Genomic DNA, 13911 nt, shown 5'->3' with positions numbered 1-13911 from the left:
AAACCTGCTCCAGAGCGCTCAGGACCTCAGACTGGGATGAAGGTTCACCTTCCAACAGGACAACGACCCTAAGCACATAGCCAAGACAATGCAGGAGTGGCTTTGGGACAAGTCTCTGAATGTCCTTGAGTGGCCCAGTCAGAGCCCGATCTAACATCTCTGGAGAGACCTGAAAATAGCTGTGCAGCGACGCTCTCCATCCAACCTGACAGAGCTTGAGTGGATCTGCAGAGAAGAATGGGGAGAAACTCCCCAAATACAGGTGTGCCAAGCTTGTAGCATCATACCCAAGAAGACTTGAGGCTGTAATCGCTGCCAAAGGTGCTTCAACAAAGTACTGTGTAAAGGGTCTGAATACTTATGTAAATGTGATTTCAGTTTTTTATTATTAACCTCTATGGGCTAGGTGGGACGCAAGCGTCCCACCCGTGGTGCACTCCATCAACAGCAGGTGCATTTCAAGAGCGGCAAATTTGAATCCAAATAAATGTCAAAATTCCAATTTTTCAAACATACAACTATTTTACACCCTTTGAAAGATAAACATCTCCTTAATCAAACCACGTTTTACGATTTCAAAAAGGTTTTACGGCGAAAGCATAAATTTAGAGTATGTTAGGACAGTACATTTACAAGAGTTGTGTGTAATGTTTTGTCAATTCAAAGACAGGGTCACCAAAACCATAAAACCAGCTAAAATGATGCACTAACCTTTTACAATCTCCATCAGATGACACTCCTAGAACATTATGTTAGACAATGCATGCATTTTTAGTTCTATCAAGTTCATATTTATATCCAAAAACAGCGTTTTACTATGGCATTGATGTTGAGGAAATCGTTTCCCTCCAATAACCGGCAGTCAAGTCAGTACCACAAATTAAATAATTAAAATTAGAAAACATTGGTAAAATATTATATTGTCATTTAAAGAATTATAGATTTACATCTCTTGAACGCAATCAACTTGCCAGATTTAAAAATAACCTTACTGGGAAATCACACTTTGCAATAATCTGAGCACTGCGCCCAGAAAAATACGCGTTGCGATACAGACTAGACGTCATGTTGGGGAGATCTAAAATCGAAAATACTATGTAAATAATCCATTACCTTTGATTCTCTTCATCAGATGTCACTTCCAGGTATCACAGGTCCATAACGAATGTAGTTTTGTTCAAAAAAGCTCATCATTTATGTCCAAAAATCTCCGTCTTGTTAGCACATGATCTAAGCCAGCCGGACTTCTCGTCATGAACGAGGGGAAAAAATATATTTACGTTCGTTCAAACATGTCAAATGTTGTATAGCATAAATCATTAGGGCCTTTTTTAACCAGAACATGAATAATATTCAAGGTGGACGAATGCATTCTCTTTTATAACGTATTGGAACGAGGGTACCCAACATGAACTCGCGCGCCAGGTGTCTAATGGGCCATCATCGTTCCATGGCTCTTGTTCGGTCAGATCTCCCTCCAGAAGACTCAAAACACTTTGTAAAGGCTGGTGACATCTAGTGGAAGCAATAGGAAGTGCCAAAATATTCCTCAGCCCCTGTGTTTTTCAATGGCATAGGTTTAAAGGTAATACAACACATCAGGTATCCACTTCCTGTCAGAAAATGTCTCAGGGTTTTGCCTGCCAAATGAGTTCTGTTATACTCACAGACACCATTCAAACAGTTTTAGAAACTTTAGAGTGTTTTCTATCCATATATAATAAGTATATGCATATTCTAGTTACTGGGTAGGATTAGTAACCAGATTAAATCGGGTACATTTGTTTTATCCAGCCGTGCAAATACTGCCCCCTAGCCCTAACAGGTTAATACACTTGCAAACATTTCTAAAAACCTGTTTTTTTTCCTTTGTTGTTATGATTGATCAGAAAAGAAAACAATTGTAGTCCATTTCAAAATAAGTTATATAATAAAATAAAATAATTCAAAATGTAACGTAACAAAAAATGTGTAAAAAGTCAAAGGGTCTGAATACTTTCCGAAGGCCCTGTATGTTCTCAGATGGTTACCTCCTGAAAGTTCAATTGATCACTATGGAATTAGGTCCATCTGCGTTGAGGTTTTTGCACCCGGTGTATGGAATGATCTACGGAGCTCTCTGCACCTTGATCCTCTGTTACCTACAGGGCAGTTCATCTTGTTGTATTGGGGATATGATCACTTTTCTTAAATGGCTTGTCTGTTTTTATACTTGCATTTTGTATCATTTGCGTACATTGCAGGGACTCCGTTGCAAAAGAGACCTTGGTCTCAATGCGATTTCCCTGTTTTAAAATAAAGGTAATTTAAAAAAATATATATATTAAACCCAACGTGACGGCCAAGCGGCGAAGAGACCCTCTGCAGGATGCACCGGACAGACACGGTGGTGTGTTTTCATCTTTCTAATTCTAATCTCCACACTTTTCCTACAGTTAATAAAGACCTTATTTGGATATTTATTTTCCTTTACTGATATGGGTTTTGTTATTCCAAGATAAATATCTGTCTAATCAAAAATGTATAAACTGGGTGGTTCGAGCCCTGAATGCTGATTTGGCTGACGATGGATATGAGAAAACAGTTATTTTTACTGCTCTAATTACGTTGGTAACCAGTTTATAATAGCAATAAGGCACCTCGGGGGTTTGTGGTATATGGCCAATATACCATGGCTAAGGGCTGTGTCCAGGCACTCGGCGTTGCGTCGTGCTTAAGAATAGCCCTTAGCCGTGATATATTGGCCATTTACCACACCCCTTCAGGGCTCATTACTTAATTATATGCTGGTACGAAATACATGTTCAACAGTAGATTGTGAATGGGACCTTTTTAGGGTTCGTTTGCTATTTTAAAAAGCCTATTTCCTCTTTACAGATGACCTTACCGTTGCCATAGGAGCTGGATGTTGTGATGTAGTGGTGTGAAGGACTGTACATATGGATTGGGTCGCAGTGAACATTGCTGCAGTGAGATGTATGAGCACAGCGTTTTCAATTTGTAATATTGGGAGGTCGTAAATAAACAGGTCATGTTTTGTTTGTTTGGATATGAGTTACTAGGACGTCGGAAATAAGACGTCTCTTTGGCAGGTCGGATTCCTTGTTGAATATGGACTTTTTTCATTTTTTTCATTTTTGAAGTCTACAAGACATTATATTGATGTCTAAAAAAAAAAAATATCTCTTAAAAAAAACCTTTCAAAAACAACCAGAATCTGCCCGTCGGTACAACGACCTGTGCCTGCTGGGTTGTGTTCGATTAGGAGTTGTGGATATTGTGTCTCTCGTCCTTTCCCCTCCGTGGGTGCAGTATGGTAAGGATATGCACTGCTGCATCCTGCTGGCTGGATGGAATCGCGCTGATACAACAATGCAGCACTAAGCCGCCAACACATTGCATTTTCACACGGCTGTCTGCCAGGAGCAGGGGTTTGTGGGATATGCTGCAGCGCTGCTCTTTGTCCGACCCATATGTAAGGTATGTGCTCTGTGTATATATATATACTGTAATTAACGTAGTCTATACCCACACACAACATATATATATATATATATATACTGTAATTAACATATAGTCTATACCATATATATATATATATATATATACACTGTAATTAACATATAGTCTATACCCTATATATATATACCGTAATTAACATATAGTCTATACCATATATATATATATATATATACACTGTAATTAACATATAGTCTATACCCTATATATATATATACTGTAATTAACATATAGTCTATACCATATATATATATATATACACATATACTGTAATTAACATAGTCTATACCATATATATATATATACATATACTGTAATTAACATAGTCTATACCATATATATATATATATACATATACTGTAATTAACATAGTCTATACCATATATATATATATATAAATATACTGTAATTAACATATAGTCTATACCCTATATATATATATACCGTAATTAACATATAGTCTATACCATATATATATATATATATATACTGTAATTAACATATAGTCTATACCATATATATATATTATACATATACTGTAATTAACATAGTCTATACCATATATATACATATACTGTAATTAACATATAGTCTATACCATATATATATATATATATATATATATATACATATACTGTAATTAACATAGTCTATACCATATATATATATATATATATACTGTAATTAACATATAGTCTATACCATATATATATATATATATATATACATATACTGTAATTAACATAGTCTATACCATATATATATATATATATACTGTAATTAACATATAGTCTATACCATATATATATATATATACATATACTGTAATTAACATGTAGTCTATACCATATATATATATATATATATATATATATATACACTGTAATTAACATATAGTCTATACCATATATATATATATATATATATATATATATATATATATATACATATACTGTAATTAACATAGTCTATACCATATATATATATATATATATATATAACTGTAATTAACATATAGTCTATACCCTATATATATACACTGTAATTAACATATAGTCTATACCATATAATATATATACTGTAATTAACATATAGTCTATACCATATATATATATATATATATATATATATATATATATACTGTAATTAACATATAGTCTATACCATATATATATACTGTAATTAACATATAGTCTATACCATATATATATATATATATATATATATATATATATATATACTGTAATTAACATATAGTCTATACCATATATATATATATACTGTAATTAACATATAGTCTATACCATATATATATATATATATATATATACTGTAATTAACATATAGTCTATACCATATATATAATACTGATACTATAGCTGTACCATTAACATACTGAGTCTATACCCTATACCTATATATATATATACTGTAATTAACATATAGTCTATACCATATATATATATATATATATATATACTGTAATTAACATATAGTCTATACCATATATATATATATATATATATATATATACTGTAATTAACATATAGTCTATACCATATATATCTATATATATATATACTGTAATTAACATATAGTCTATACCATATATATATATATATATATACTGTAATTAACATATAGTCTATACCATATATATATATATATACTGTAATTAACATATAGTCTATACCCTATATATATATATATACCCCCAGATCCCTGGAAGGATCCTCTTCTAATTTACCAGGTCACCTGTGCTGTTATCTATAGTCGACACATTACACTGCCCTGGATGGGTCACTATATCAGAGGAAGACGGAAAGAAGCTCTTCTACTTTAGTAATAAAGAGGTCACCAAAGCCTACAAGACATGCTTTTGTTTGACCCGACACCTAGAATAATTCAATCACATTATAAAAAAATATAAAACAATTTACTCAATCATTTGCAGTTCAGTTATGTAATTTTATTCAGCAAGTTGCTGGCCCTTACAGGTATACCACGCATACAGTATAAGGTGCATACTTGGGATAGTTTCAGATCTAGGATCAGTCGACGTACATATGCACAGCAAAGAGCTTGAGTTACCAGGTTGGATACTTCTGTTACCAGGCTAAGTTATTCTTCAGTTGTTTAACTGTTTTATTTGTAGCTTGTAGGTTCAGACCAGTCTGAAATCCAGACCTGTTTTGTGCTAACCTTCCACTCCTTGTACTCCGTGTCATATGCCAAACATGTTTGGTACCACAAGGAGAGGCAAGGAGTGGAATGTTAGCACAAACAGACTGGTACCCAGGCTAGGTTGGGAAAGGCCTTACATAACAGAAAAGGGCTAACAGAAGCTAACAGAGCTGTGATCTCTAAGATCACAGGGAGAAACCAGTAACTAAGCATTAATAATATAGTCTTACATGACATTTCCTTTTACCCACAGCTTCTCATACATACGGGCAGAGATACCGCTTGGCTTAGTATTTATGTTTCGCGAACAACATGCCAAAAACAAATGTATTGTCTTATCTTCGCCTGACTGAAGCTCGTGGTAATTTCATAAGAGGATGGAAATATCATGAAAGAGTAACAGAGAAGGAAAGGTCAATAAACTTTTAAGGTTACTGTTCCACTGGCTACGTAACCAGGGACGCTGATCAGTTCAGGATCAATATCCTGTTGATAGAGTTCCACATCAATATATTCCTAATCAATATGCCCAGGACAGCTTTCTATCGTCATGACAACAACACACCGATACAATCCAAGCATCCAAAAGGCTAAAGTACATTTTCATAAAGTCCTCCTTTACAAACAATTGGTCAAATGTTTGCACAATGGGAGGGGGGGGAAGGGAATAGTCAAATGAAAATGTTGAGCCAGATGCTTGGATATTATGTCGACGTAACCCAGATCTGTTTCCGCTGGTGTGACAGAGACTATAAGCCGATGACAAGGCAGCACAAACTGATCTGGGACTAGGCTAATGGAGGAGGAGGAGGAGGGGGGGGGGGGGGGAACTCTAGCAAGGGGATATTTCTCACAGGCTTAGCTGTACGAGCTAATGCAGTGCAATCTATCTCTCGGCATTCTTCTGCCTGGTGGCCATTTTGTTGATGTGTGATGTCACAGCATCAGTGTGGAGAAGAAGGGGGACCTCTTCATCGTGGACCTCTTGTGTAGAACAAGGGCACATCTGTCTTCGGAAGGATGACATTCGGGACGCTTAGGGGGGGGGGGGGGGGGGCTGTTCAAGATTAGGGTGGTACAGTGGGGATGAGTTGTGGGGTGGTATGGGGTGGGGTAGTATGGGGTTTAGGTAAGGGTGGGGTAGTATGGAAGGAGGGTATGGGGTTTAGGTGGGGTGGGGTAGTATGGGGTTTAGGTAAGGGTGGGGTAGTATGGGGTCTAGGTGGGGTAGTATGGGGTTTAGGTAGGGTGGGGTGGTATGGGGTTTAGGTGGGGTGGGGTAGTATGGGGTTTAGGTAGGGTGGGGTAGTATGGGGTCTAGGTGGGGTAGTATGGGGTTTAGGTAGGGTGGGGTAGTATGGGGTTTAGGTAGGGTGGGGTAGTATGGGGTTTAGGTAAGGTGGGGTAGTATGGGGTTTAGGTAGGGTGGGGTAGTATGGGGTTTAGGTGGGGTGGTATGGGGTTTAGGTAGAGTGGGGTAGTATGGGGTTTAGGTAGGGTGGGGTAGTATGGGGTCTAGGTGGGGTAGTATGGGGTTTAGGTGAGGTGGGGTAGTATGGGGTTTAGGTAGGGTGGGGTAGTAGGGGGTTTAGGTAGGGTGGGGTAGTATGGGGTTTAGGTAAGGTGGGGTAGTATGGGGTTTAGGTAACGTGGGGTAGTATGGGGTTTAGGTAACGTGGGGTAGTATGGGGTTTAGGTAGGGTGGGGTAGTATGGGGTTTAGGTAGTATGGGGTTTAGGTAAGGTGGGGTAGTATGGGGTTTAGGTAGTATGGGGTTTAGGTAAGGTTGGGGTAGTATGGGGTTTAGGTAGTATGGGGTTTAGGTAAGGTTGGGGTAGTATGGGGTTTAGGTAGTATGGGGTTTAGGTAGGGTGGGGTAGTATGGGGTTTAGGTAGTATGGGGTTTAGGTAAGGTTGGGGTAGTATGGGGTTTAGGTAGTATGGGGTTTAGGTAAGGTTGGGGTAGTATGGGGTTTAGGTAGTATGGGGTTTAGGTAAGGGTGGGGTAGTATGGGGTTTAGGTAGTATGGGGTTTAGGTAAGGGTGGGGTGGGGTAGTATGGGGTTTAGGTAAGGTGGGGTAGTATGGGGTTTAGGTAAGGTGGGGTGGGGTAGTAGGGTGGGGTAGTAGGGGAGGAAGGTATGGGTGGAAGGAGGACCAATGGTAGGGCTATAAAACTAAAGAATATGGTTTAGGGTATTGAGATATTGGGTTGAAGGTTACTGGGGTTCAGGGTTACTGGGGTTCAGGGTGAAGAGGTTTTAGTTCAGGGCAGAGAAGGTCAGCCTGAACTCTTCTCCCTCCAGGAGTTTCCTGTGGAGAAAATATATATCATTGTGCTGGTCGAATCATTGTGCTGGTTGTATTATTGTGCTGGTCGTACCATTGTGCTGGTCGTACCATTGTGCTGGTCGTACCATTGTGCTGGTCGTGTCAATGTGCTGGTCGTGTCAATGTGCTGGTCGTACCATTGTGCTGGTCGTACCATTGTGCTGGTCGTACCATTGTGCTGGTCGTGTCAATGTGCTGGTCGTGTCAATGTGCTGGTCGTACCATTGTGCTGGTCGTACCATTGTGCTGGTCGTATCATTGTGCTGGTCGTGTCAATGTGCTGGTCGTGTCAATGTGCTGGTCGTACCATTGTGCTGGTCGTATCATTGTGCTGGTCGTATCGTTGTGCTGGTCGTAGTCCGAATTGTGCTGGTCGTACCATTGTGCTGGTCGTATCAATGTGCTGGTCTGTATCTGATTGTGCTGGTCGTACATTGTGCTGGTCGTACCATTGTGCTGGTCGTACCGTTGTGCTGGTCGTACCGTTGTGCTGGTCGTACCGTTGTGCTGGTCGTATCGTTGTGCTGGTCGTATCATTGTGCTGGTCGTATCATTGTGCTGGTCGTATCAATGTGCTGGTCGTATCATTGTGCTGGTCGTGTCAATGTGCTGGTCGTACCATTGTGCTGGTCGTACCGTTGTGCTGGTCGTATCGTTGTGCTGGTCGTATCAATGTGCTGGTTGTATCAATGTGCTGGTCGTATCAATGTGCTGGTCGTATCATTGTGCTGGTCGTACATTGTGCTGGTCGTACCATTGTGCTGGTCGTATCGTTGTGCTGGTCGTACCGTTGTGCTGGTCGTACCGTTGTGCTGGTCGTACCGTTGTGCTGGTCGTACCATTGTGCTGGTCGTGTTTGACAGTAAGCATTTCATTGTGTTGTGTATTCCTTGCTGTATACTGTGCGTATATGTAATTTGATAGTGGCTGAGCCAAGGTTAAGGTTACCTGTATGCAGCTATCTCAATGTCCAGAGCCATTTTAACATTGAGAAGGTCCTGGTACTCTCTGAGGTAGCGAGCCATCTCCTGCTTCGCCTCGTTGATGTCGCACTCCAGATCGTTTATCCTCACCTGAAACAAACCGACCATTTAACCTGAAACCGACCATTTAACCTGAAACAAACCGACCATTTAACCTGAAACAAACCATTTAACCTGAAACAAACCGACCATTTAACCTGAAACAAACCATTTAACCTGAAACAGACCATTTAACCTGAAACAAACCGACCATTTAACCTGAAACCGACCATTTAACCTGAAACAAACAGACCATTTAACCTGAAACAAACCGACCATTTAACCTGAAACAAACCGACCATTTAACCTGAAACAAACCGACCATTTAACCTGAAACCGACCATTTAACCTGAAACAAACAGACCATTTAACCTGAAACAAACGACCATTTAACCTGAAACAAACCGACCATTTAACCTGAAACAAACCGACCATTTAACCTGAAACAAACACCATTTAACCTGAAACAAACACCATTTAACCTGAAACAAACCGACCATTTAACCTGAAACAAACCGACCATTTAACCTGAAACAAACCGACCATTTGTCCTGAAACAAACCGACCATTTGTCCTGAAACAAACAGACCATTTGTCCTCACCTGAAACAAAAAAATAAAAAATAAATAAAAAATCAAGCCCATAAAACAGCAAGGCTGTGTTCCAAATGATACACTAACTGTTCCCTATGTAATGCATTACCCTGGACCAGAGTCCTATGTAGTACACTATATGGGAAACAAGGTGGCATTGAGATGCAGCCCAGGTCTCAGCCCAGGTCTTTATTATTCTAAATATAGAAACAGTGGAAGGACATATTCAGCTGAATAACAGCTTTGGTGTGACCTTCCTCTGTCATTTTATCTCCTTATGGAGCGGTCCATGAATACTGACAAACCTTGGAGACCATCACCTTCTACACAACGAACACGATGACTCCCTGCACAGACTGATCTATTACTGCTGAGGAGAGGGGAGGACAGGTAGGGGAGGAGGAGGGAGGAGGAGGGAGGAGAGGAGGAGGTAGGAGAGGTGGGGGGAGGAGAGGTGGGGGGAGGAGAGGAGAGGTGGGGGGAGGAGAGGAGAGGTGGGGGTAGGAAAATAGAGGTAAGAGAGGAGAAGTGGGGGAGGAGAGGAGAGGTGGGGAGAGGAGAGGTGGGGGTTGGGGTTGGGGAGGACAGGTAGGGGGAGGAGGAGAGGAGGTGGTAGGAGAGGTGGGGGGAGGAGAGGAGAGGTGGGGGTAGGAAAATAGAGGTAAGAGAGGAGAAGTGGGGGAGGAGAGGAGAGGTGGGGAGAGGAGAGGTGGGGGTTGGGGTTGGGGAGGACAGGTAGGGGGAGGAGGAGAGGAGGTGGTAGGAGAGGTGGGGGGAGGAGAGGAGAGGTGGGGGTAGGAAAATAGAGGTAGGGGTAAGAGAGGAGAAGTGGGGGAGGAGAGGAGAGGTGGGGAGAGGAGAGGTGGGGGTTGGGGTTGGGGAGGACAGGTAGGGGGAGGAGGAGAGGAGGAGGTAGGAGAGGTGGGGGGAGGAGAGGAGAGGTGGGGGTAGGAAAATAGAGGTAGGGGTAAGAGAGGAGAAGTGGGGGAGGAGAGGAGAGGTGGGGAGAGGAGAGGTGGGGGTTGGGGTTGGGGAGGAGAGGAGAGGTGGGGAGAGGAGAGGTGGGGGTTGGGGTTGGGGAGGAGAGCTGGGGGTTGGGGAGGAGAGGAGAGGAGAGGTGGGGGGAGGAGAGGTGGGGGGAGGAAAGGAGAGGTAGGGGTAAGAGAGGACGAGAGGAGAGGTGGGGAGAGGAGAGGTGGGGGTTGGGGAGGAGAGGAGAGGTGGGGGTAGGAGAGGAGAGGAGAGGTGGGGGTAGGAAAGGTGAGGTGGGGGTAGGAGATGAGAGGAGAGGTGGGGGTAGGAGAGGAGAGGTGGGGGTAGGAGAGGAGATGTGAGGAGAGGTGGGGGTAGGAGAGGAGAGGAGAGGTGGGCGTAGGAAAGAACGAGGTGGGGGTTGGGGAGGAGAGGAGAGGCGGGGAGAGGAGAGGTGGGGGTAGGAGAGGAGAAGTGGGGGTTGGGGAGGAGAGGAGAGGTGGGGGTTGGGGAGGAGAGGAGAGGTGGGGGTAGGAAAGACGAGGTGGGGGTTGGGGAGGAGAGGAGAGGTGGGGGTAGGAAAGGCGAGGTGGGGGTTGGGGAGGAGAGGTGGGGGTAGGGGAGGAGAGGAGAGGTGGGGGGAGGAAAAGAGAGGTGGGGGGTGGGGAGGAGAGGAGAGGTGGAGGTAGGAGAGGAGAGGTGGAGGTAGGAGAGGAGAGAAGAGGAGAGGTGGGGGTAGGAGAGGAGAGGAGAGGAGAGGTGGGGGTAGGAGAGGAGAGGTGGGGGTAGGAGAGGAGATGAGAGGAGAGGTGGGGGGTAGGAGAGGAGAGGAGAGGTGGGGGTAGGAGAGGAGAGGAGAGGTGGGGGTAGGTGAGGAGAGGTGAGGAGAGGTGGGGGTAGGAGAGGAGAGAAGAGGAGAGGTGGGGGTAGGAGAGGAGAGAAGAGGAGAGGTGGGGGTAGGAGATGAGAGGAGAGGAGAGGTGGGGGTAGGAGAGGAGAGAAGAGGAGAGGGTGGGGGTAGGAGAGGAAAAGTCTGGTGCAGTGAAACACTTTCCATAAAGAGCAGGGACCAAATCACAGCAGCATCAGAGTTGGCTACCCCGTGTGCTGCTAGCAGCCTGCTACTGCCCTTTCACATTATCACAGAGTTTTATGTTCTTACCCCAGTTTGAAATGGTCACATTATCACATCTATACCTTTGTCACTGTATACCTTATCTCCCTCTCAGACCATATACCTCTTCCCCCTGGTTCTGTACCTCTTCCCCCTGGTTCTGTACCTGTTCCCCCTGGTTCTGTACCTGTTCCCCCTGGTTCTGATTGATTGAGAGGGTTCTGTACCTCTTTCCCCTGGTTCTGATTGATTGAGGGGTTCTGTACCTCTTCCCCCTGGTTCCTGTACCTGTTCCCCCTGGTTCTGTACCTCTTCCCCCTGGTTCTGATTGATTGAGGGGTTCTGTACCTGTTCCCCCTGGTTCTGATTGATTGAGGGGTTCTGTACCTCTTCCCCCTGGTTCTGTACCTGTTCCCCCTGGTTCTGTACCTGATTCCGCGTGGTTCTGTACCTGTTCCCCCTGGTTCTGATTGATTGAGTGGTTCTGTACCTGTTCCCCCTGGTTCTGATTGATTGAGTGGTTCTGTACCTGCTTCCCCCTGGTTCTGATTGATTGAGTGGTTCTGTACCTGTTCCTCCTGGTTCTGATTGATTGAGTGGTTCTGTACCTGTTCCCCCTGGTTCTGTACCTGTTCCCCCTGGTTCTGATTGATTGAGTGGTTCTGTACCTGTTCCCCCTGGTTCTGATTGATTGAGTGGTTCTGTACCTGGTACTTCGTGACCTCTTTCCCCTGGTTCTCCTCCAGCTCCTCCAGCTGTTTGTTCAGCGACTCGATGACGTTCCGCAGGGCCTCGATCTCAGAGGAGCGTGATTGGAGCAGCCGGCGGTATTCCATGGTCTCCTCCCGGATGGAGCGTACCGCCTCGTTGTTCTTCGACGCCATCTCCGCCACTGACTCAAACTTGCCCCGGTACCAGTCTTCGGCCGCCTGCATGTTTTTATTGGCCAGCCGCTCGTATTGCGCCCGGATCTCCTTGAGTGCCGCAGACAGGTCTGGCCTGCTCACCTCCATGTCAACACACACGTTAGCCGCCACTAGTTGGGCCTGCAGCTCCGCCTGCTCCTCCACAAACACCTTCTTCAGGAAGCCCATCTCCTCGGCCAGGGAGACAACGCTGGCCTCTGCATCGCAGTTAGACAGCATGGCCCGCCCCACTTCTTCCCGGGCCCTCTGCAGGGCCTCCTCCGCATCCGCACGGCACTGCGCCTCCTCCTCATAGCGCTCCTTCAGCTGCCCGTACACGTCCCTCAGGTAGTCCCTCTCTGCCTCCATGCGCATCTTATCTCCTGTCTTCTGGTCGATTGCAGCCCTGAGGCTCCGGGCTTCACCCTCGTAGAGCCCCTGAAGACGGGACGGGTCCCTCTGCCTTCTCCTGAGAGCCTCCAGCTCTGCCAGAAGGGCCCGGTTCTGCTGCTCCAAGCGCCTCACCTTGTCGATGTAGGTGGCGAAGCGGTCGTTGAGGCCAACCAGCTGCTCCTTTTCTTGGCTGCGGAGCCCCAGCAGCTCTGTGTTGAGGCTGGAGGCCTGGGCCAGGTCTATCCGTGTAGACGCATCCGGCAGTGAGGAAGAGGCCGGTGGACGCAGGGTCCGCTGCTTCCAGCCGCCAGGCCCAAAGCTCGGGAGGAAGAGGAGGAGGAGTAGAGAGAGGAGTACATTAAGGATTTGGTGGTGGAAGGTCGAGAAGAGCCTCGGTAGCTGTCCCAAGTGCGGCGGTAGGAGATATAAGGATCGTAGCTCATGATGGATCTTTTGTTGGTTTTTTTTTTTCGAGATTTTTTTTGTTTGTTAATGTAGGATGTTTTATTTTTGTTTCAGATGTTATTTTTTTTTTTTAAGTCCCCCTTGTTCTGCAGACCGTCGGTGAGGAAGAGCTAGTGTCTTGCACTGCACCAGCTCAACGACGCTGCAGAGCCCTCGTTTATATACAGCCAGCCAGCCCCCTCTCCCCCCCCCCCCCCCCCCCCCCGACCACCAGTGTCTGTGATGCATCAGGAACGTCAGCACCACAACGACCAATAGGATAGTGCTGCAGTGAGATTGGTATTCTGTCTCACACTCAGCACTATGAAGCAGAGGAGATGTGGAAGGGCAGGTTTTCACATTTGCTGCAATATGAGAGAGAGAGAGAGAGAGAGAGAGAGAGAGAGAGAGAGAGAGAGAGAGAGAGAGGAGAG

At 44.4% G+C, this 13911-nt stretch overlaps 1 protein-coding gene across 1 annotated transcript; it reads right to left on the bottom strand.

Annotated features, from left to right (window-relative positions):
- Window positions 1–5466: 5466 nt before the first annotated feature.
- On the bottom strand, window positions 5467–13522 carry neff2 (neuronal intermediate filament family member 2; the record flags this gene model as incomplete). The annotated part of the gene is made up of 3 exons (XM_014213686.3): window positions 5467–8016; window positions 8983–9107; window positions 12443–13522. Coding segments are annotated over 3 exons (1257 nt in total), but the record flags the coding sequence as incomplete, so codon positions are not given.
- Window positions 13523–13911: the final 389 nt, after the last annotated feature.

Source organism: Salmo salar, chromosome 01 (assembly GCF_965601325.2).
Source record: "Salmo salar chromosome 01, fSalSal1, whole genome shotgun sequence".
Taxonomy (NCBI): Eukaryota; Metazoa; Chordata; class Actinopteri; order Salmoniformes; family Salmonidae; genus Salmo; species Salmo salar.
The sequence above is the reverse complement of the archived record's forward strand: the minus strand, read 5'-3'. Positions and strand labels throughout refer to the sequence as shown.